The sequence below is a fragment of the Esox lucius genome, chromosome 9 (assembly GCF_011004845.1).
Source record: "Esox lucius isolate fEsoLuc1 chromosome 9, fEsoLuc1.pri, whole genome shotgun sequence".
Lineage (NCBI taxonomy): Eukaryota > Metazoa > Chordata > Actinopteri > Esociformes > Esocidae > Esox > Esox lucius.
Window position 1 is genome coordinate 2,670,660 of NC_047577.1, and position 19,605 is coordinate 2,690,264.

The window sequence follows — 19,605 nt, forward strand, 5'->3', positions numbered from 1 at the left end:
GATCTGTCTTTTTTAATGTTGGTTTTACACAGCTTTGTGAGGCTCTACCAAGCCATGTCAGCTTTGCCCAGTCAGTTGGAGCCAATCATCTGGGCCAGTGTCTATGACCTCACAGCATCTGCACCAATAGGTGAGACAGGAACACAGTCTATTTTACCAATCAGATTCTAATTATAATCTGATTTCAAAACAGGTTTTCAACCATTTATGTTTTGTTTTCATGTGAGCAGATTGTGTTCTGATACCAGTTGACCAACAGGTAAGTCACAACATTCATTATTCATATTTGTTCAGATTGTCCAGAAGTTTTGTTGTTTTGCTTTTTAAATTACCCTACAATTAGTAAAGAATGGGTGGACAACTTTGTGACTGTTCTATTATTGTAATGATTCTTTTTTGTGTCTGTTGTTTTCCAGTGTCCGATGTCACCTAACAATGGTAAGTTAAGTTCAGTAAACATCAACTTGATACCAAACCATCCCCCTATCTGTATCTTAGGACTTCAGCACCTTTAATCAAATGTATTATTTTCTGTTTTCTTTTCCATCTCTCTCAGCGACAAGTGTCTGTGCTGGAGTTGACAGGTACAGTCACCTGTTATTCAGATATCAGTATGATTACAACATGTATGGTAACGTTCCCAAAAAAGACCCACATTTACCATAAAGGCCAGTTGGACAATTCTCTCAATAATTGGGAAGTAAATACACACCAGAATCTTCCAGCCATGATCTGTAAAAACATGGGAATTTTGGCGATGTTACACAAAGGATGTAATCCTTCACAAGCCAATGGATGGAACAGTGATCCTGTTTGTTGGAGTTTGTTGTGAGTTTGTCAGTCTGACGTGTCTGTCTTACTGGTGTTACAGCTCTACTCTACAACACCTCTTGGACACAGGGATCATGACTGGAGATCTATGTAACTACAGCATCAGACAATACGCCTGTTCACAGGTACCAGTAGAACAACCTTAAAATGAACAATATTAGGACCGTAGATGACTGACGTTAGCCAATGGCTTTCTGTTTTATTGGTTGCAGGAAAATTCTCAAATATTTTCTTTGGAATTTGTCTTAATGTGTCATCTGGGGTTTTATACATGCAGTGTTGGTAGTAGTGGGTAAAGGACTTCTCTTTTACAGCTGACAAACCTCACAGTTGACAATCTGGTCACGCTGCTGAAATGCAAACTATCAGAAAACAACACCTACTCTACAGAGACCTGGAAGCTGTTCTTGACTAAAGCTTCTGCAGTTCTGGATCAGGCTCTGGACATTCTCTCCAACCAGGTAAATGTAATCCTGAAGTACATTATGATTAACCTTACTAATGTTGACTGAACCACCGCTTGTATGCTAGTTGGAGAAACTTAAAAAAGAATTGCATTTTTGGATTGCGGTGTGTGGTCAGAGTGAGACATCAAAATGCTCAATCAACCCATTTAATAATTTCAGTTATACAACACAGTATTTTGGAGATTCTAACCTGTCAGTATCTTTTCCTCCCCAGTCCAAGCCTTTGATTGGCCCAGCGGTATCCCAGGCCCTAGATGTGATTGGACAGATCCGGGTCAACAGGCTGACCGAAAATCAGCTGAGAAACAGTGATGTCATCAGGACGTGGTTCTCAGGGCGTCTGAGCGTGTTCCTTCCATCAGCATCAGCAGGGTTTCTGTTCTGCCTGAGTACCCGGAACCTGAGCTGTGACTCCTACCAAGCTGTGTAAGTCGTCGCTCATTTATTGTTATTTTAGAATTTGTTTTGTGTAACAGATCGTCATTAAGTAACTTTAGAATACTATTGTTTTTTGTTATCTAGGTATTAGGACCTTATTATGTTATATCACAGTAATGTTAGGTGCTCACAATGTTTTCTTCCCCAATAATAGTCTGAATAATGTTTCTGTAATGTCTTGCCTTCATAATATTATGTTTCCAAACATTTAGGTCATCATTGTGTTTTGTTCCCATCATATTAGTTCCTAATGAAATTCAGTTTCCATACTGTAAGCTTCTAATTAATTGTGTTCATATTATGGATTAGGTCCAAATAACATTGTTCCCATAATATTAAGTTCTAATAAAATTGTGTTGTCATAATATGAGGTCCTCATATTACATTACCTATTACATTACCTATTGTAATATTACATATTACATTACATATTACAAGTCTTCATTAGATATACATATTCCATAACAATAATTGTCGATGTAAAGGAGATCATGTCAATCATAGTTGTTCATGTTAAGGAAGCCCCTCCCCCTTAGTGCTGGTTCAGTATGTCCTCATAATCTGAGTCCTTATAATGGAATGTCTGTGTAAGTTAGGTATTTCATAATGGTATTTTCTTCATAGGTTATAATTGTTACTTACCTTCCACTTTTAGAGTGACTGGGTTTGGAGCCCAGTTTGATGAGATGAGCCCAGCACAGCAGCTGTTGGTTCTGAATGACCTGATCATCCCCTTCCTGTCTGGACCCACATCAGGTATTGATCAGCAGAGTTTGTAATTGTTGTTGACAGGGTTTTTTCATATAGTAATTTTCTAATGTTTACCATGTCAGAGTTGAGGGTCAATTTACATGTTTTATATTTTGATGTATTAGCCTGTGTGTTCATCTTCTTCTGTCCAGGCGGTGGCTGTGTGTCCACCTCTAACGGCAGTGTGGACTGGCTGCAGAAGAACTTTGGGCCGTTTTCTGCCCTGGTGTCCATCACAGAACTGCTGAATCTCAACACAGCCTTCACTCCGGTAACTCTCACTTCCTGCCGACAACGGCACTTTGTTTATACACAGATATTTTTATTAATGAAGAAATTGAAGAGGTATGAAGTGTCCCGATTGATTCTGACTAAGGCATCGTGGTAATATATATTTGTCAATATGACATATTTAAGGGATGTTTTGAGTGTCCAAATAGGAAATAGAATGTTTTTCTCTCCATTTTTTGGGGGGGGATAAATATGTCAAGGTAATGGTTTGTTTTGTTGTCTTGTCTCCTCTCTTCCAGTTGTCCGCCCTGACAGTTCTCTCTCCAAAGCAGACTGCAGAGCTGGTGGTGTTTTCTCTTCCTGGTCTTCCAGGTAAAGATGTCGTCATCAACACAGTGTTTGACTTCCTGATTGCATCGCCAACGGAGAGGAGATTCCCAGAGTTCCTCCAACAACTGGTCATATTCTCTGCACAGGTAAGACTTTGTGGATTAGTAAACAACAGTTCAAACTTGGGCCTCAACTTGTTATTGGTGTTTATGAATCCATTTGATGTGTGTTTCAGATAATGCTTCCTTGTGATACGTATAAGATCATGTAAGTTATTTTAGCAGAAGTCTAATCATGAAAATGTGTACATTACTTTTAAAATCTTTTAAACCACAGCAAAATACTATACCTTGACATATCTATATTCTCCATATCCCAGCTTTGAGCGTCTGTACCAGGTCTCATCGTCAGTTCCTCTAGAGATGGAACCTGTCGTCTGGTCCACCATAGACCACCTGACACTGACCTCCCCAGCAGGTACAGACACTATTAGTAGTAACCATGGTGACTGTTTTAACTTGAATGACATGATCAATTTGATAGAGAAGGCTAACATTATTTTTCAACGTTTTCTTTATAGATTGCCTGCCAATGAAGGTAAGAACGTCTCTCTTTGTCATGGAAGATTATATTTAATTGACTACTGTCGACTGTTGTACAAGTCATACTGATTATTATTGATGCCTTTGTAATGTAATATGTTGGTTCTTTACAGTGCCCAGTAACACCATCCAATGGTAAGTGTTTCCTTTGACAGCAGCAGCAGATTTGTTAGCGACTGCAATGTATATTGGTGACTAAGAGGTAAAACTAACTGTGTGTCTCTATCTATCATGGTCATTTTCAGATACTAGAATCTGTGAAGGAGTCAACAGGTAAAGAGTCTTCTATGTAATGTCTAGCTGGTCTTAATCCATTTAGAAACTCTCCAATGGTTGTCAGTGATTTTCTTTTCTTTGATATGTTTACAGTTATGGACTGGAAAGTTATTTGGACGTATCAAATTCATCAGATGTGCCCTGTAACTTTACCCTGGAAGAATATGCATGTGCATCGGTGAGATTATTTTACTATAAAAGACAAGGACTTGGAAATACCAAGGTGAAACCTACCTTTAACCCCATGTATAATGTCACTACCTTTACCCCCATGTATAATGTCACTACCTTTACCCCCATGTATAATGTTACTACCTTTACTCCCATGTATAATGTCACTACCTTTACCCCCATGTATAATGTCACTACCTTTACCCCCATGTATAATGTCACTACCTTTACCCCATGTATAATGTCACTACCTTTACCCCCATGTATATTGTCACTACATTTACTCCATGTCATCTATTCTTCTGTTTCAAAGCTGAACAACTTCACTGCCGACAACCTAGTGTCTCTTCTGAAATGTGAACTAACCAGCAACGCCTCTCAGTCTAAAGAGACCTGGAAGTTTCTCCTCACCAAAGTGACCTCTGTCTTGGACAACGCTCTGGACGTGTTCTCCAATATGGTGAGAATATTGATCAGGGTTCAAGAACTCTGGTCCTCAAAGGCATACAATATCTCTTTTTATGACCTATGAACTCTTCCTTCTCAGTCCATGCCATTGATTGGCCCAGCAGTATCTGAGGTGCTGGATGTGATTGGAGAGATCCGACTCAACCTTCTGACTGACGAACAGCTGAGAAACAGTGATGTCATCAGGACGTGGTTCTCTCAGCGTCTGAGCGTGTTCCTTCCGTCAGCATCAGCAGGGTTTCTGCACTGCCTGAGTACCCGGAACCTCAGCTGTGACTCCTACCAACAGATGTATGTTCCATAGTCTTCTATCAGGCCTTCATAATAAAGGTCGTCATTAGAAATAAACAACTTTAGATATATTATTTTTCTCATGAAAAAGTTTCTTAGCCAGTAGAGGAAGTGATTGTTGTATTCAGCTGACTATGAGGAATCCAATGCCTTTTAAGGAATGTCTCCGTGTAAACAAGTGGGATGACACAATAGTGTGTGTTTTCCACACCAGGGCAATCCATTTTTTGTATTCATGGCTTTTCCCATAAAGTCCAGACCACCCCAGGAATAATCATCAGGTCATAACCATCCATGTGGACAAAAAGATCCAATGTCGTCTTTGGTTTCTAAACACTACGCATCCAAAGAAAGATAGTCATGCTGGAAGTGACATGGACGCTTTATCTGGAGGTTTCTTTACGGGTCTTTATTCTTTTGCAGACTTAAGGAGTTCGGCAAACATTTCAACCAGATGGGTCCGATGAGACAAGAGCTTGTGTTGAAATTCTTCATTGTTCCCTTCCTGAGCCAAAACTCCTCAGGTATTGAAGAGACCAATGAGAGTTAAACCAGCAAACTGTCCCTAATCATCATTTACTCATCAACCAGAACCAACTGGTCTTTTCCTTCCAGGCCCTGGCTGTGTGTCCAACTCTAACGGCAGTGTGGACTGGTTGCAGAAGAACTTGGGTCCATTTTCAGCCCTGGTGTCCATCACAGAACTGCTGAACCTCAACACAGCCTTCTCTCCAGTAAGTCTTACTTGCTGCCGACAACTCCACATTGTTTATTCATGAAAACGTTCATGGTATATAGTCAAAAATGTATTAAGAAGCATATTGATTGATAGTAATGTTGACATTTTGGCATACCAGTTCACCCGGATGAAATCATCAAGGATTTTTATTCAAAGACATTTCTTTAACTTTACGACTGTCTCTCCACCTCTACCTCCTTCCAGCTGTCAGCCTTGGAAGTTCTCTCTCCAAAGCAGACAGCAGAGCTGGTGGTGTTGTCACTTCCTGGACCAGGTAATGATGTCATCATCAACACAGTGTTTGACTTCCTGACTGCATCGCCAACGGAGAGGAGATTCCCAGAGTTCCTGCAACAACTGGTTTTGCTCTCTGCTGAGGTAATGATCCCAATGATGACAAATCAACAAACCTAAGTAACTGTCTGTTTGAACAACCCATTTTCATATTGTCTTAATGTGGTGACATTAACTTCTGATTTCTCCTCCAGACCCCAGTTAGATGCCCAGTCTACCAGATCATGTAAGTAAAACCAGAGAGAATATCTACAATAGGCCACTTGGAATACGTGGATCTAGGCCTTGCATGAATATTGTCTGTGTTCATGTGAAAATATTTAAGTGATCTGTCTTTTTTAATGTTGGTTTTACACAGCTTTGTGAGGCTCTACCAAGCCATGTCAGCTTTGCCCAGTCAGTTGGAGCCAATCATCTGGGCCAGTGTCTATGACCTCACAGCATCTGCACCAATAGGTGAGACAGGAACACAGTCTATTTTACCAATCAGATTCTAATTATAATCTGATTTCAAAACAGGTTTTCAACCATTTATGTTTTGTTTTCATGTGAGCAGATTGTGTTCTGATACCAGTTGACCAACAGGTAAGTCACAACATTCATTATTCATATTTGTTCAGATTGTCCAGAAGTTTTGTTGTTTTGCTTTTTAAATTACCCTACAATTAGTAAAGAATGGGTGGACAACTTTGTGACTGTTCTATTATTGTAATGATTCTTTTTTGTGTCTGTTGTTTTCCAGTGTCCGATGTCACCTAACAATGGTAAGTTAAGTTCAGTAAACATCAACTTGATACCAAACCATCCCCCTATCTGTATCTTAGGACTTCAGCACCTTTAATCAAATGTATTATTTTCTGTTTTCTTTTCCATCTCTCTCAGCGACAAGTGTCTGTGCTGGAGTTGACAGGTACAGTCACCTGTTATTCAGATATCAGTATGATTACAACATGTATGGTAACGTTCCCAAAAAAGACCCACATTTACCATAAAGGCCAGTTGGACAATTCTCTCAATAATTGGGAAGTAAATACACACCAGAATCTTCCAGCCATGATCTGTAAAAACATGGGAATTTTGGCGATGTTACACAAAGGATGTAATCCTTCACAAGCCAATGGATGGAACAGTGATCCTGTTTGTTGGAGTTTGTTGTGAGTTTGTCAGTCTGACGTGTCTGTCTTACTGGTGTTACAGCTCTACTCTACAACACCTCTTGGACACAGGGATCATGACTGGAGATCTATGTAACTACAGCATCAGACAATACGCCTGTTCACAGGTACCAGTAGAACAACCTTAAAATGAACAATATTAGGACCGTAGATGACTGACGTTAGCCAATGGCTTTCTGTTTTATTGGTTGCAGGAAAATTCTCAAATATTTTCTTTGGAATTTGTCTTAATGTGTCATCTGGGGTTTTATACATGCAGTGTTGGTAGTAGTGGGTAAAGGACTTCTCTTTTACAGCTGACAAACCTCACAGTTGACAATCTGGTCACGCTGCTGAAATGCAAACTATCAGAAAACAACACCTACTCTACAGAGACCTGGAAGCTGTTCTTGACTAAAGCTTCTGCAGTTCTGGATCAGGCTCTGGACATTCTCTCCAACCAGGTAAATGTAATCCTGAAGTACATTATGATTAACCTTACTAATGTTGACTGAACCACCGCTTGTATGCTAGTTGGAGAAACTTAAAAAAGAATTGCATTTTTGGATTGCGGTGTGTGGTCAGAGTGAGACATCAAAATGCTCAATCAACCCATTTAATAATTTCAGTTATACAACACAGTATTTTGGAGATTCTAACCTGTCAGTATCTTTTCCTCCCCAGTCCAAGCCTTTGATTGGCCCAGCGGTATCCCAGGCCCTAGATGTGATTGGACAGATCCGGGTCAACAGGCTGACCGAAAATCAGCTGAGAAACAGTGATGTCATCAGGACGTGGTTCTCAGGGCGTCTGAGCGTGTTCCTTCCATCAGCATCAGCAGGGTTTCTGTTCTGCCTGAGTACCCGGAACCTGAGCTGTGACTCCTACCAAGCTGTGTAAGTCGTCGCTCATTTATTGTTATTTTAGAATTTGTTTTGTGTAACAGATCGTCATTAAGTAACTTTAGAATACTATTGTTTTTTGTTATCTAGGTATTAGGACCTTATTATGTTATATCACAGTAATGTTAGGTGCTCACAATGTTTTCTTCCCCAATAATAGTCTGAATAATGTTTCTGTAATGTCTTGCCTTCATAATATTATGTTTCCAAACATTTAGGTCATCATTGTGTTTTGTTCCCATCATATTAGTTCCTAATGAAATTCAGTTTCCATACTGTAAGCTTCTAATTAATTGTGTTCATATTATGGATTAGGTCCAAATAACATTGTTCCCATAATATTAAGTTCTAATAAAATTGTGTTGTCATAATATGAGGTCCTCATATTACATTACCTATTACATTACCTATTGTAATATTACATATTACATTACATATTACAAGTCTTCATTAGATATACATATTCCATAACAATAATTGTCGATGTAAAGGAGATCATGTCAATCATAGTTGTTCATGTTAAGGAAGCCCCTCCCCCTTAGTGCTGGTTCAGTATGTCCTCATAATCTGAGTCCTTATAATGGAATGTCTGTGTAAGTTAGGTATTTCATAATGGTATTTTCTTCATAGGTTATAATTGTTACTTACCTTCCACTTTTAGAGTGACTGGGTTTGGAGCCCAGTTTGATGAGATGAGCCCAGCACAGCAGCTGTTGGTTCTGAATGACCTGATCATCCCCTTCCTGTCTGGACCCACATCAGGTATTGATCAGCAGAGTTTGTAATTGTTGTTGACAGGGTTTTTTCATATAGTAATTTTCTAATGTTTACCATGTCAGAGTTGAGGGTCAATTTACATGTTTTATATTTTGATGTATTAGCCTGTGTGTTCATCTTCTTCTGTCCAGGCGGTGGCTGTGTGTCCACCTCTAACGGCAGTGTGGACTGGCTGCAGAAGAACTTTGGGCCGTTTTCTGCCCTGGTGTCCATCACAGAACTGCTGAATCTCAACACAGCCTTCACTCCGGTAACTCTCACTTCCTGCCGACAACGGCACTTTGTTTATACACAGATATTTTTATTAATGAAGAAATTGAAGAGGTATGAAGTGTCCCGATTGATTCTGACTAAGGCATCGTGGTAATATATATTTGTCAATATGACATATTTAAGGGATGTTTTGAGTGTCCAAATAGGAAATAGAATGTTTTTCTCTCCATTTTTTGGGGGGGGATAAATATGTCAAGGTAATGGTTTGTTTTGTTGTCTTGTCTCCTCTCTTCCAGTTGTCCGCCCTGACAGTTCTCTCTCCAAAGCAGACTGCAGAGCTGGTGGTGTTTTCTCTTCCTGGTCTTCCAGGTAAAGATGTCGTCATCAACACAGTGTTTGACTTCCTGATTGCATCGCCAACGGAGAGGAGATTCCCAGAGTTCCTCCAACAACTGGTCATATTCTCTGCACAGGTAAGACTTTGTGGATTAGTAAACAACAGTTCAAACTTGGGCCTCAACTTGTTATTGGTGTTTATGAATCCATTTGATGTGTGTTTCAGATAATGCTTCCTTGTGATACGTATAAGATCATGTAAGTTATTTTAGCAGAAGTCTAATCATGAAAATGTGTACATTACTTTTAAAATCTTTTAAACCACAGCAAAATACTATACCTTGACATATCTATATTCTCCATATCCCAGCTTTGAGCGTCTGTACCAGGTCTCATCGTCAGTTCCTCTAGAGATGGAACCTGTCGTCTGGTCCACCATAGACCACCTGACACTGACCTCCCCAGCAGGTACAGACACTATTAGTAGTAACCATGGTGACTGTTTTAACTTGAATGACATGATCAATTTGATAGAGAAGGCTAACATTATTTTTCAACGTTTTCTTTATAGATTGCCTGCCAATGAAGGTAAGAACGTCTCTCTTTGTCATGGAAGATTATATTTAATTGACTACTGTCGACTGTTGTACAAGTCATACTGATTATTATTGATGCCTTTGTAATGTAATATGTTGGTTCTTTACAGTGCCCAGTAACACCATCCAATGGTAAGTGTTTCCTTTGACAGCAGCAGCAGATTTGTTAGCGACTGCAATGTATATTGGTGACTAAGAGGTAAAACTAACTGTGTGTCTCTATCTATCATGGTCATTTTCAGATACTAGAATCTGTGAAGGAGTCAACAGGTAAAGAGTCTTCTATGTAATGTCTAGCTGGTCTTAATCCATTTAGAAACTCTCCAATGGTTGTCAGTGATTTTCTTTTCTTTGATATGTTTACAGTTATGGACTGGAAAGTTATTTGGACGTATCAAATTCATCAGATGTGCCCTGTAACTTTACCCTGGAAGAATATGCATGTGCATCGGTGAGATTATTTTACTATAAAAGACAAGGACTTGGAAATACCAAGGTGAAACCTACCTTTAACCCCATGTATAATGTCACTACCTTTACCCCCATGTATAATGTCACTACCTTTACCCCCATGTATAATGTCACTACCTTTACCCCCATGTATAAGGTTACTACCTTTACCCCCATGTATAATGTCACTACCTTTACCCCCATGTATAATGTTACTACCTTTACTCCCATGTATAATGTCACTACCTTTACCCCCATGTATAATGTCACTACCTTTACCCCCATGTATAATGTCACTACCTTTACCCCATGTATAATGTCACTACCTTTACCCCCATGTATAATGTCACTACATTTACTCCATGTCATCTATTCTTCTGTTTCAAAGCTGAACAACTTCACTGCCGACAACCTAGTGTCTCTTCTGAAATGTGAACTAACCAGCAACGCCTCTCAGTCTAAAGAGACCTGGAAGTTTCTCCTCACCAAAGTGACCTCTGTCTTGGACAACGCTCTGGACGTGTTCTCCAATATGGTGAGAATATTGATCAGGGTTCAAGAACTCTGGTCCTCAAAGGCATACAATATCTCTTTTTATGACCTATGAACTCTTCCTTCTCAGTCCATGCCATTGATTGGCCCAGCAGTATCTGAGGTGCTGGATGTGATTGGAGAGATCCGACTCAACCTTCTGACTGACGAACAGCTGAGAAACAGTGATGTCATCAGGACGTGGTTCTCTCAGCGTCTGAGCGTGTTCCTTCCGTCAGCATCAGCAGGGTTTCTGCACTGCCTGGGCACCCGGAACCTCAGCTGTGACTCCTACCAACAGATGTATGTTCCATAGTCTTCTATCAGGCCTTCATAATAAAGGTCGTCATTAGAAATAAACAACTTTAGATATATTATTTTTCTCATGAAAAAGTTTCTTAGCCAGTAGAGGAAGTGATTGTTGTATTCAGCTGACTATGAGGAATCCAATGCCTTTTAAGGAATGTCTCCGTGTAAACAAGTGGGATGACACAATAGTGTGTGTTTTCCACACCAGGGCAATCCATTTTTTGTATTCATGGCTTTTCCCATAAAGTCCAGACCACCCCAGGAATAATCATCAGGTCATGACCATCCATGTGGACAAAAAGATCCAATGTCGTCTTTGGTTTCTAAACACTACGCATCCAAAGAAAGATACTCATGCTGGAAGTGACATGGACGCTTTATCTGGAGGTTTCTTTACGGGTCTTTATTCTTTTGCAGACTTAAGGAGTTCGGCAAACATTTCAACCAGATGGGTCCGATGAGACAAGAGCTTGTGTTGAAATTCTTCATTGTTCCCTTCCTGAGCCAAAACTCCTCAGGTATTGAAGAGACCAATGAGAGTTAAACCAGCAAACTGTCCCTAATCATCATTTACTCATCAACCAGAACCAACTGGTCTTTTCCTTCCAGGCCCTGGCTGTGTGTCCAACTCTAACGGCAGTGTGGACTGGTTGCAGAAGAACTTGGGTCCATTTTCAGCCCTGGTGTCCATCACAGAACTGCTGAACCTCAACACAGCCTTCTCTCCAGTAAGTCTTACTTGCTGCCGACAACTCCACATTGTTTATTCATGAAAACGTTCATGGTATATAGTCAAAAATGTATTAAGAAGCATATTGATTGATAGTAATGTTGACATTTTGGCATACCAGTTCACCCGGATGAAATCATCAAGGATTTTTATTCAAAGACATTTCTTTAACTTTACGACTGTCTCTCCACCTCTACCTCCTTCCAGCTGTCAGCCTTGGAAGTTCTCTCTCCAAAGCAGACAGCAGAGCTGGTGGTGTTGTCACTTCCTGGACCAGGTAATGATGTCATCATCAACACAGTGTTTGACTTCCTGACTGCATCGCCAACGGAGAGGAGATTCCCAGAGTTCCTGCAACAACTGGTTTTGCTCTCTGCTGAGGTAATGATCCCAATGATGACAAATCAACAAACCTAAGTAACTGTCTGTTTGAACAACCCATTTTCATATTGTCTTAATGTGGTGACATTAACTTCTGATTTCTCCTCCAGACCCCAGTTATATGCCCAGTCTACCAGATCATGTAAGTAAAACCAGAGAGAATATCTACAATAGGCCACTTGGAATACGTGGATCTAGGCCTTGCATGAATATTGTCTGTGTTCATGTGAAAATATTTAAGTGATCTGTCTTTTTTAATGTTGGTTTTACACAGCTTTGTGAGGCTCTACCAAGCCATGTCAGCTTTGCCCAGTCAGTTGGAGCCAATCATCTGGGCCAGTGTCTATGACCTCACAGCATCTGCACCAATAGGTGAGACAGGAACACAGTCTATTTTACCAATCAGATTCTAATTATAATCTGATTTCAAAACAGGTTTTCAACCATTTATGTTTTGTTTTCATGTGAGCAGATTGTGTTCTGATACCAGTTGACCAACAGGTAAGTCACAACATTCATTATTCATATTTGTTCAGATTGTCCAGAAGTTTTGTTGTTTTGCTTTTTAAATTACCCTACAATTAGTAAAGAATGGGTGGACAACTTTGTGACTGTTCTATTATTGTAATGATTCTTTTTTGTGTCTGTTGTTTTCCAGTGTCCGATGTCACCTAACAATGGTAAGTTAAGTTCAGTAAACATCAACTTGATACCAAACCATCCCCCTATCCGTATCTTAGGACTTCAGCACCTTTAATCAAATGTATTATTTTCTGTTTTCTTTTCCATCTCTCTCAGCGACAAGTGTCTGTGCTGGAGTTGACAGGTACAGTCACCTGTTATTCAGATATCAGTATGATTACAACATGTATGGTAACGTTCCCAAAAAAGACCCACATTTACCATAAAGGCCAGTTGGACAATTCTCTCAATAATTGGGAAGTAAATACACACCAGAATCTTCCAGCCATGATCTGTAAAAACATGGGAATTTTGGCGATTTTACACAAAGGATGTAATCCTTCACAAGCCAATGGATGGAACAGTGATCCTGTTTGTTGGAGTTTGTTGTGAGTTTGTCAGTCTGACGTGTCTGTCTTACTGGTGTTACAGCTCTACTCTACAACACCTCTTGGACACAGGGATCATGACTGGAGATCTATGTAACTACAGCATCAGACAATACGCCTGTTCACAGGTACCAGTAGAACAACCTTAAAATGAACAATATTAGGACCGTAGATGACTGACGTTAGCCAATGGCTTTCTGTTTTATTGGTTGCAGGAAAACCCTCAAATATTTTCTTTGGAATTTGTCTTAATGTGTCATCTGGGGTTTTATACATGCAGTGTTGGTAGTAGTGGGTAAATGACTTCTCTTTTACAGCTGACAAACCTCACAGTTGACAATCTGGTCACGCTGCTGAAATGCAAACTATCAGAAAACAACACCTACTCTACAGAGACCTGGAAGCTGTTCTTGACTAAAGCTTCTGCAGTTCTGGATCAGGCTCTGGACATTCTCTCCAACCAGGTAAATGTAATCCTGAAGTACATTATGATTAACCTTACTAATGTTGACTGAACCACCGCTTGTATGCTAGTTGGAGAAACTTAAAAAAGAATTGCATTTTTGGATTGCGGTGTGTGGTCAGAGTGAGACATCAAAATGCTCAATCAACCCATTTAATAATTTCAGTTATACAACACAGTATTTTGGAGATTCTAACCTGTCAGTATCTTTTCCTCCCCAGTCCAAGCCTTTGATTGGCCCAGCGGTATCCCAGGCCCTAGATGTGATTGGACAGATCCGGGTCAACAGGCTGACCGAAAATCAGCTGAGAAACAGTGATGTCATCAGGACGTGGTTCTCAGGGCGTCTGAGCATGTTCCTTCCATCAGCATCAGCAGGGTTTCTGTTCTGCCTGAGTACCCGGAACCTGAGCTGTGACTCCTACCAAGCTGTGTAAGTCGTCGCTCATTTATTGTTATTTTAGAATTTGTTTTGTGTAACAGGTCGTCATTAAGTAACTTTAGAATACTATTGTTTTTTGTTATCTAGGTATTAGGACCTTATTATGTTATATCACAGTAATGTTAGGTGCTCACAATGTTTTCTTCCCCAATAATAGTCTGAATAATGTTTCTGTAATGTCTTGCCTTCATAATATTATGTTTCCAAACATTTAGGTCATCATTGTGTTTTGTTCCCATCATATTAGTTCCTAATGAAATTCAGTTTCCATACTGTAAGCTTCTAATTAATTGTGTTCATATTATGGATTAGGTCCAAATAACATTGTTCCCATAATATTAAGTTCTAATAAAATTGTGTTGTCATAATATGAGGTCCTCATATTACATTACCTATTACATTACCTATTGTAATATTACATATTACATTACATATTACAAGTCTTCATTAGATATACATATTCCATAACAATAATTGTCGATGTAAAGGAGATCATGTCAATCATAGTTGTTCATGTTAAGGAAGCCCCTCCCCCTTAGTGCTGGTTCAGTATGTCCTCATAATCTGAGTCCTTATAATGGAATGTCTGTGTAAGTTAGGTATTTCATAATGGTATTTTCTTCATAGGTTATAATTGTTACTTACCTTCCACTTTTAGAGTGACTGGGTTTGGAGCCCAGTTTGATGAGATGAGCCCAGCACAGCAGCTGTTGGTTCTGAATGACCTGATCATCCCCTTCCTGTCTGGACCCACATCAGGTATTGATCAGCAGAGTTTGTAATTGTTGTTGACAGGGTTTTTTTCATATAGTATACCATGTCAGAGTTGAGGGTCAATTTACATGTTTTATATTTTGATGTATTAGCCTGTGTGTTCATCTTCTTCTGTCCAGGCGGTGGCTGTGTGTCCACCTCTAACGGCAGTGTGGACTGGCTGCAGAAGAACTTTGGTCCGTTTTCAGCCCTGGTGTCCATCACAGAACTGCTGAATCTCAACACAGCCTTCACTCCGGTAACTCTCACTTCCTGCCGACAAAGCCACTTTGTTTATACACAGATATTTTTATTAACGAAGAAATTGAAGAGGTATGAAGTGTCCCGATTGATTCTGACTAAGGCATCGTGGTAATATATATTTGTCAATATGACATATTTAAGGGTGGTTTTTAGTGTCCAATTAGGAAATAGAATATTTTTCTCTCCTTTTTTTTTTTGGGATTAATATGTCAAGGTAATGGTTTGTTTTGTTGTCTTGTCTCCTCTCTTCCAGTTGTCCGCCCTGACAGTTCTCTCTCCAAAGCAGACAGCAGAGCTGGTGGTGTTTTCTCTTCCTGGTCTTCCAGGTAAAGATGTCGTCATCAACACAGTGTTTGACTTCCTGACTGCATCGCCAACAGAGAGGAGATTCCCTGAGTTCTTACAACAACTGGCTGTGCTTTCTATGAAGGTAATGGTCGAAATAACTGTCTTTGATTGAACCACATGCTGGTCTTAAACACAAATAATGTGGTGATGTTAACTATTGTTCTCTCCTCCAGACCCCAGTTAGCTGCCCAGTCTACCAGAACATGCAAGTCAAACCTTAAAGAATATGTACAATTTACCACCTGGAATATGTGGATCTCGGAATTACATGAACATTCTCATATTCTGAATATATTCACACTATTTAAGACATTTAACTTTTTAAATATTTAAGACACTTTTCCTTTTTTTTGGTTTTACACAGCTTTGTGAGGCTCTCCCAAGCCATGTCAGCTTTGCCCAGTCAGTTGGAGCCAATCATCTGGGCCAGTGTCTATGACCTCACAGCATCTGCACCAATAGGTGAGACAGGAACACAGTCTATTTTACCAATCAGATTCTAGATATAACTTAATTTTCCAACTGACTTTTAACTACTTGTGTTTTGTTTTATTGTGAACAGATTGTGTTCTGGTACCAGCAGACCAACAGGTAAGTCATTCCGTTCATCATTCAGTTTTTTTTTTATTAGATGTTTTGCGTTTCCGAGCTTCCCTAAAATGAGTAAACAGCGGGTGGACAACTAGGTGTCTGTTCTGTCTTCTAATCATTATTTTGTGTCTGTTGTTTTCCAGTGTCCGGCATCATCTAATAATTGTAAGTATATTTTAGTAAACATGAACTTCATACTATACCATGACCCGGTCTGTAACACCATGACCCTGTCTGTAACACCATGACCCTGTCTGTAACACCTTGACCCTGTCTGTAACACCATGACCCTGTCTGTAACACCATGACCCTGTCTGTAACACCATGACCCTATATGTAACACCATGACCCTGTCTGTAACACCATGACCCTGTCTGTAACACCATGACCCTGTCTGTAACACCATGACCCTCTCTGTAACACCATGACCCTGTCTGTAACACCATGACCCTATCTGTAACACCATGACCCTGTCTGTAACACCTTGACCCTGTCTGTAACACCATGACCCTGTCTGTAACACCATGACCCTGTCTGTAACACCACGACCCTGTCTGTAACACCACGACCCTATCTGTAACACCACGACCCTGTCTGTAACACCACGACCCTGTCTGTAACACCATGACCCTGTCTGTAACACCTTGACCCTGTCTGTAACACCATGACCCTGTCTGTAACACCATGACCCTGTCTGTAACCTAGATATCCACCTTTCATCTAATATATCATTCTCTGTATTTTTTTCTATCTTTCTCTCTCAGTGACAACAGTCTGTTCTGGAGTTGACAGGTACCATCACACATCATTTTTGGTATTTTAAGTATTTAAACAGGCCAGTTGGATAATACTCTGAGTTATTTAGAAGTAAATATACTCCAGAATCTTCCAACAAGGATCTGTGAAAACATAGGAATTTTGTTGATGTCACACAAATATTGCAATCCTAAACCAGCCAATGGATGGAACAGTGATCCTGTTTGTTGGAGTTTGTTGTGAGTTTGTCAGTCTGATGTGTCTGTCTTACTGGTGTTACAGCTCTACTCTACAACACCTCTTGGACACAGGGATCATGACTGGAGATCTATGTAACTACAGCATCAGACAATACGCCTGTTCACAGGTACCAGTAGAACAACCTTAAAATGAACAATATTAGGACTGTAGATGACTGACGTTTGCCAATGGCTTTCTGTTTTATTGGTTGCAGAAAAACATTATTCAAATCTTTTCTTTGGAATTAGTCTTAAAGTGTCTTCTGGGGTTTGATACATGCAGTGTTGGTAGTAGTGGGTAAAGGACTTCTCTTTTACAGCTGACAAACCTCACAGCTGACAATCTGGTCACGCTGCTGAAATGCAAACTGTCAGAAAACAACACCTACTCTACAGAGACCTGGAAGCTGTTCTTGACTAAAGCTTCTGCAGTTCTGGATCAGGCTCTGGACATTCTCTCCAACCAGGTAGAAGTATTCCTGAAATACATTATGACTAACCTTACTAATGTAGACTGAACTACATTCTGTATCCAAGTGATTTCCAAAAAGAGGAAAAAAGTGAGTTTAAGGATGTAACAAATCAGCTTCTCTTCTTCACCAGTCCAAGCCATTGATTGGCCCAGCGGTATCCCAGGCACTAGATGTGATTGGACAGATCCGGGTCAACAGGCTGACTGAAGATCAGCTGAGAAACAGTGATGTCATCAGGACGTGGTTCTCTCAGCGTCTGAGCGTGTTCCTTCCGTCAGCATCAGCAGGGTTTCTGCACTGCCTGAGTACCCGGAACCTCAGCTGTGACTCCTACCAAGCTGTGTAAGTGGTTACTATTTTGTGGTACCTTTCTTTTGCCTCCTTTCCACTGGTGCCAAACACTGGGGTTTTACCCCAAAGTCCAGACGTTTCTGTTTCCATTGACACGGACCGGTGCCAGTTGGCCACTAGGCCATGGTTGAGTAGCCCAGCTCTCACTTGGGGCCTTGGACTTTGTTTACGTGCTGTGAAGACGCCGCATGTTGTGCTACTCGAATAGCGATGCATATCTTTTGCTTAGTCTTAGGGTCCTCACACTCTTTGATTGTTGTTATGTAGCTATTTGGACCCCATAATGTTGTGTTTTTATGAGCTTGGATCAATGATGTTATCTCCCCATGACAATAGGTTCTCATAATGATAGGTCACTATTGTTTGATGCCCCCATAGTGTAATGTCCACATAATCTCTAACGTGAAGAAGCGCCTCTCTGGTTGTTCTTTTCATGTTTATAATATGTTTGTGATTTACTGAATGTCAAGTTGAAAGAAGTTGGGATTTAATTCTTCATAATGGTATGTCCTCATGAGCTGAGTCCTTATATTTGTATGTCCTCATAAGGTCAAGTCTTCATAATGGAATGTCCTCATAAGCTTAGGTCCTCATAACAGTATGCCCTCCTTAGGTTTGGTCCTCATAACGCAATGTCCTCCTTAGGTTTGGTCCTCATTACGGAATGTCCTCCTTAGGTTTGGTCCTCATAATGGAATGTCCTCCTTAGGTTTGGTCCTCATAACGCAATGTCCTCCTTAGGTTTGGTCCTCATAACGCAATGTCCTCCTTAGGTTTGGTCCTCATTACGGAATGTCCTCCTTAGGTTTGGTCCTCATAATGCAATGTCCTCCTTAGGTTTGGTCCTCATAATGCAATGTCCTCCTTAGGTTTGGTCCTCATAACAGTATATCCTCCTTAGGTTTGGTCCTCATTACGGTATGTCCTCCTTAGGTTTGGTCCTCATAATGCAATGTCCTCCTTAAGTTTGGTCCTCATAACAGTATATCCTCCTTAGGTTTGGTCTTCATAACGGAATGTCCTCATAATGAGATGTTCTCATATGGTTTGGTCCTGTATTTCTTCATAAGTTCTTCATAAGTTATAATTGTTACTTACCTTCCACTTTCAGAGTGACTGGGTTTGGAGCCCAGTTTGATGAGATGAGCCCAGCACAGCAGCTGTTGGTTCTGAATGACCTGATCATCCCCTTCCTGTCTGGACCCACATCAGGTATTGATCAGCAGAGTTTGTAATTGTTGTTGACAGGGTTTTTTTCATATAGTATACCATGTCAGAGTTGAGGGTCAATTTACATGTTTTATATTTTGATGTATTAGCCTGTATGTTCATCTTCTTCTGTCCAGGCGGTGGCTGTGTGTCCACCTCGAACGGCAGTGTGGACTGGCTGCAGAAGAACTTTGGGCCGTTTTCAGTCCTGGTGTCCCTAGGGGACCTGCTGACACTCAACACCGGCTTCACTCCGGTAATCTGACTTCCTGCCGACTACGCCACTTTGGCCACTTTGATGTGTTTAAATTAAGGAGTCAATAAAAGCGTACCAAGTATGCCTATTGAGTTTGTACATCAGTAATGTTCATATTTCTGG

At 40.3% G+C, this 19,605-nt stretch overlaps 1 protein-coding gene across 7 annotated transcripts in view; it reads left to right on the forward strand.

Moving 5' to 3' along the window:
* mslnb (mesothelin b) overlaps positions 1–19,605 on the forward strand; it is a 91,693-nt gene that overhangs the window by 39,991 nt on the left and 32,097 nt on the right. For 4 of the 7 annotated variants that reach the window (XM_034294026.1, XM_034294025.1, XM_034294023.1 and 1 more), the window contains 64 exons: positions 33–130; positions 231–259; positions 417–438; positions 557–584; positions 872–956; positions 1,146–1,292; positions 1,513–1,724; positions 2,392–2,492; positions 2,639–2,757; positions 3,017–3,193; positions 3,283–3,314; positions 3,427–3,524; positions 3,628–3,644; positions 3,763–3,784; positions 3,895–3,922; positions 4,019–4,103; positions 4,410–4,556; positions 4,644–4,855; positions 5,279–5,379; positions 5,471–5,589; positions 5,799–5,972; positions 6,083–6,114; positions 6,247–6,344; positions 6,445–6,473; positions 6,631–6,652; positions 6,771–6,798; positions 7,086–7,170; positions 7,360–7,506; positions 7,727–7,938; positions 8,606–8,706; positions 8,853–8,971; positions 9,231–9,407; positions 9,497–9,528; positions 9,641–9,738; positions 9,842–9,858; positions 9,977–9,998; positions 10,109–10,136; positions 10,233–10,317; positions 10,705–10,851; positions 10,939–11,150; positions 11,574–11,674; positions 11,766–11,884; positions 12,094–12,267; positions 12,378–12,409; positions 12,542–12,639; positions 12,740–12,768; positions 12,926–12,947; positions 13,066–13,093; positions 13,381–13,465; positions 13,655–13,801; positions 14,022–14,233; positions 14,901–15,001; positions 15,136–15,254; positions 15,513–15,689; positions 15,781–15,812; positions 15,972–16,069; positions 16,170–16,198; positions 16,342–16,363; positions 16,963–16,990; positions 17,237–17,321; positions 17,514–17,660; positions 17,797–18,008; positions 19,129–19,229; positions 19,364–19,482. In XM_034294026.1, the coding sequence (XP_034149917.1) occupies positions 33–130; positions 231–259; positions 417–438; positions 557–584; positions 872–956; positions 1,146–1,292; positions 1,513–1,724; positions 2,392–2,492; positions 2,639–2,757; positions 3,017–3,193; positions 3,283–3,314; positions 3,427–3,524; positions 3,628–3,644; positions 3,763–3,784; positions 3,895–3,922; positions 4,019–4,103; positions 4,410–4,556; positions 4,644–4,855; positions 5,279–5,379; positions 5,471–5,589; positions 5,799–5,972; positions 6,083–6,114; positions 6,247–6,344; positions 6,445–6,473; positions 6,631–6,652; positions 6,771–6,798; positions 7,086–7,170; positions 7,360–7,506; positions 7,727–7,938; positions 8,606–8,706; positions 8,853–8,971; positions 9,231–9,407; positions 9,497–9,528; positions 9,641–9,738; positions 9,842–9,858; positions 9,977–9,998; positions 10,109–10,136; positions 10,233–10,317; positions 10,705–10,851; positions 10,939–11,150; positions 11,574–11,674; positions 11,766–11,884; positions 12,094–12,267; positions 12,378–12,409; positions 12,542–12,639; positions 12,740–12,768; positions 12,926–12,947; positions 13,066–13,093; positions 13,381–13,465; positions 13,655–13,801; positions 14,022–14,233; positions 14,901–15,001; positions 15,136–15,254; positions 15,513–15,689; positions 15,781–15,812; positions 15,972–16,069; positions 16,170–16,198; positions 16,342–16,363; positions 16,963–16,990; positions 17,237–17,321; positions 17,514–17,660; positions 17,797–18,008; positions 19,129–19,229; positions 19,364–19,482 (6,061 nt within the window). The remainder of the gene's footprint in view (positions 1–32; positions 131–230; positions 260–416; positions 439–556; positions 585–871; positions 957–1,145; positions 1,293–1,512; positions 1,725–2,391; positions 2,493–2,638; positions 2,758–3,016; positions 3,194–3,282; positions 3,315–3,426; positions 3,525–3,627; positions 3,645–3,762; positions 3,785–3,894; positions 3,923–4,018; positions 4,104–4,409; positions 4,557–4,643; positions 4,856–5,278; positions 5,380–5,470; positions 5,590–5,798; positions 5,973–6,082; positions 6,115–6,246; positions 6,345–6,444; positions 6,474–6,630; positions 6,653–6,770; positions 6,799–7,085; positions 7,171–7,359; positions 7,507–7,726; positions 7,939–8,605; positions 8,707–8,852; positions 8,972–9,230; positions 9,408–9,496; positions 9,529–9,640; positions 9,739–9,841; positions 9,859–9,976; positions 9,999–10,108; positions 10,137–10,232; positions 10,318–10,704; positions 10,852–10,938; positions 11,151–11,573; positions 11,675–11,765; positions 11,885–12,093; positions 12,268–12,377; positions 12,410–12,541; positions 12,640–12,739; positions 12,769–12,925; positions 12,948–13,065; positions 13,094–13,380; positions 13,466–13,654; positions 13,802–14,021; positions 14,234–14,900; positions 15,002–15,135; positions 15,255–15,512; positions 15,690–15,780; positions 15,813–15,971; positions 16,070–16,169; positions 16,199–16,341; positions 16,364–16,962; positions 16,991–17,236; positions 17,322–17,513; positions 17,661–17,796; positions 18,009–19,128; positions 19,230–19,363; positions 19,483–19,605) is intronic. The other 3 variants (XM_034294027.1, XM_034294028.1, XM_034294029.1) reach the window with 3 other exon arrangements.